Genomic DNA, 3,339 nt, shown 5'->3' with positions numbered 1-3,339 from the left:
TTCCATATAAATGAGCCACCCTGAAGAACTCCCATTCTTCAAATCTCAATCCACATGAGCAGTGATGAATAATCCATTTATCAGCTGGCACGGGGTATACAAATCTGTGTGGCAAGGAGCTGAGCATGGTTCTGCCTGGTGCTGATGTGGAGACATTGATCTCCTACAGCTTCATCTCTGAGTCACTAGGGCTACCATCCAACCACTGTCACCAGCATCCACTGTCACCAGCATTTCCCAAAGAGCTCTTTGATCTTTATAGAAGGGACATGCTTTATCATCTGTATCATGGAACTGGTGTGACTACTAATTAGATGTATCCTGATCCATCGAAATATGGTTACATAACGTGTCAAGGATCAGGTGCCAATGAGGCTGCTGTAGTATGCAGACATGGTCTCCTTGGGTCCATGGTTTTGGACTGACCCACCATTCCCCGGCTCCTGTATCATCTATAGGGAGGAGGACTGTTTAGAACCATATAAAAGGGCCTTTCTATCCAAGAGTCCTCATTCACTCACTGGCCTTTGCCTCTTCACCAGCTGTCTTCTCCCCACTTGTTAAGGTAAGATTCTGCTGATGCTTGTGTCTTCAGTTTGCCCTGAGTGAGTTTCTAGACTTCTGCTATCAGTGTTAACTACAATCTTGTTGTTCAGATTGGGACTACACCATCAGGATATCAGGAAAAAACAGTGGACTCAGATGGTGGTGTGTGAGGTTTTGAAACAATAACTGAATGGAATTCCCTGAGGCAGTGGGTTTTCTGTATCAGTGCTAGTTACCTTTTAGGTCCTACACTATGTTTCTATGGATTGGGAATCAGTATCCCTGAGAAATGAGGAAGGGAGCCATTCAGGGATTCCTGTTGTGGATTTGTTTATTATCTGCACTCTGGACGAGATTGGAGGGGGGTGAGTGACAGGAATGCTCAGTCCTCGAGACAGAAAAGGAAGCTGTACATTTCCACAGGTTAAGGTGGAACTTAAATGGCTCAGGAACACAATATCTCAAGGACTGCCTCTTTCCATATGAACCTGCCTAGACCCTGAGATTATCTTCTGAGGCCCTTCTTGGTGTGCATCCTCCATGACAGGTCTGGAGGGTGGCAAAATGAGAATGGACCTTTTCTGCATTGACTCCCTGCTGGTGGAATGCCCTCCCCAGGGAAGTTCGCCTGGCGCCTTCATTATACACCTGCTTCCCCTTCTACAACCAGTTTAGAGATTGCCTGACATAACAGGCTCCGCTGCCCAAATCTCTTTCCAAAAGGTGAAAAGCCAGGTGCCTCCATGAGGGGCACAGAACAGGACCACATCAGCCCTCAACTGTGTGGTTAGATGAGGTGTGGAGAACCTGGTGGACCTCAAGATGTTGTTAGACGACAAACTACAGGAAGTGGGGTTGCTCTCAGTTCCTGCTTGTGGGCTTTCCATAAGCATTGGTTGGCCACTGTTAGAACTGGATATAGAACTACAAGGGCCACTAGCCTGTGGTCTTATGACTACAACCTCCACCATCTTTGATCACTGACCATGTTGTTTGGGGTTGGTGGGTGTCAGAGTATTCACAACATCTGAAGAACACCAAGTTCTCCCAGCCTGATCTAAAGAGCTCCCCCTTCCCATTGGGGAAGACTGATTAACCTTCTCTCCATGTTTAAGAGCAAAGTTAGCTATTTTATACTTGAAACATCATCCATGCACTTCCATCATATACTTGTAATTCAAGAATAGATGGACATAGAAGACAACGGCAGATACATAATTTTGGTGGTTCAGAGAAAGAGAAGAAATCTGTGTTTCTGATCTAATGAGGTGTTGTTTTCCCCCCGTGTCTTTCAGATGTGTGAAGAAGGGTGTAACGATAGAGTTATCTACTCTTCTGGGAGAGAACCCTGGTTCAATCTGAATTCAACATGGTATGACCCAGCTGGATCCTGGTTGGACAACCGCCGCAAACCATTTCGCTATGTTGTAAACACAGCCTGTGTCACCGGTTGCAACCGCAGGGATGATGTACCGAGAAGAGGAGGCCACAATTACCGATGCTACGGCTATCGGCGCTCCACCTGTAGACAAGGGGGAAACCCAAGAGTGACCTGCTGTGTCCACAATCCTTCGGGAGGACCCCGTGATTACTGGGGGCGTCCAATAGGCGATTCGTGCGATGGAAATACAGGGGGGCACTATTCTAATGAAGAGTCGTTCTGCTGTGGATCCGGTGGTGGATCTGCTGGTGGATGCGGAGGTGGATCTGCTGGTGGATGCGGAGGTGGGCAAGGAGGGGCATGTGCCCAGCCAGTTGCTTCATCAGGAGGATGTGGAGGAGGACGAGGAGTGTGCTCTGAGCCTGGATGTGGAAGAGGACGAGCAGTATGCGCAGAACCTGGATGTGGGAGATCTTCAAGAGGGCTGCAAACCTCTGGGGGAGCAGGGTGTGCTGGGTCTTCAGGAGGATGTGGAGGAGGACGAGGAGTGTGCTCTGAGCCTGGATGTGGAAGAGGACGAGCAGTATGTGCAGAACCTGGATGTGGGAGATCTTCAAGAAGGCTGCAAACCTCTGGGGGAGCAGGGTGTGCTGGGTCTTCAGGAGGATGTGGAGGAGGACGAGGAGTGTGTTCTGAGCCGGGATGCGGAAGAAGATGAGGAGTATGTTCTGAGCCAGGATGCCGCTCATAGGAGACGATGTGCTGATCCAAGGGGTTCATCTTCTGGTGGGTGAAGTAGGAAGTCTTCCAAGCCATTGGAAAGATGCTGGAGAAGGACTGCCTGTTCCAAGCCATCAGATGGGCTCCAAATCATCCTGTCCCTGCAACCACAATATACAAAGCCAAGAAGAGAGAGAGATGCTGTTGGGCCGAGTGCCTGGCAAGAGCAACCACAGCAAAGGAAGCTTGTTCTTACTTACTTACTTACTTACTTACTTACTTACATATTTATTTATTTATTTATTTATTTATTTATTTATTTATTTATTTATTTATTTATTGTATTCATGCATCAATTAGTAGCCAAGCTGGGCTCTCAAAGCAGCTTACTCTAGAAATTCAAACCCCCCACCCACCCACCCCAAAAAATACAATACATCAGGAAAGAATGAGAGTGGTAATTGCTTCTTCTGGGCCATGTCTATTGATGAGATCATCATCTACATAGACCATCATCTATGTAGATGATGAGCTCATAATCTACATAGAAGGTTCTTCCTTCCAGATGGTGAGAGGGAAGCAAGCTGCAGGTGCCATCCTAGACTGACTGATGGTCCCGATAAAAACCACATAAATAGCCTTTTCCGTCAATGTCTTCTTCTAAATTTGAAAACATCCTGAAAATGATGTAC

At 47.3% G+C, this 3,339-nt stretch overlaps 1 protein-coding gene across 1 annotated transcript; it reads left to right on the top strand.

Annotated features, from left to right (window-relative positions):
• The first annotated feature begins 1,803 nt into the window (after positions 1–1,803).
• Positions 1,804–2,663, top strand: LOC128403972 (keratin-associated protein 5-4-like). Its single transcript, XM_053369189.1, has one exon. The coding sequence runs from the start codon at positions 1,842–1,844 to the stop codon at positions 2,643–2,645; it is 804 nt and encodes a 267-aa protein (XP_053225164.1). The 5' UTR covers positions 1,804–1,841; the 3' UTR covers positions 2,646–2,663.
• The last annotated feature ends 676 nt before the right edge of the window (positions 2,664–3,339 follow it).

This window comes from Podarcis raffonei, chromosome 16 (assembly GCF_027172205.1).
Source record: "Podarcis raffonei isolate rPodRaf1 chromosome 16, rPodRaf1.pri, whole genome shotgun sequence".
In the NCBI taxonomy this organism is placed as follows: domain Eukaryota; kingdom Metazoa; phylum Chordata; class Lepidosauria; order Squamata; family Lacertidae; genus Podarcis; species Podarcis raffonei.
Note: the sequence above shows the minus strand (reverse complement) of the source record. Positions and strands in the feature narration are given on the sequence as shown.

Coding starts and splice junctions, on each gene's coding strand:
- LOC128403972 (XM_053369189.1), top strand. CDS start 1,842: ATGTGTGAAGAAGGGTGTAACGATAGAGTTATCTACTCTTCTGGGAGA.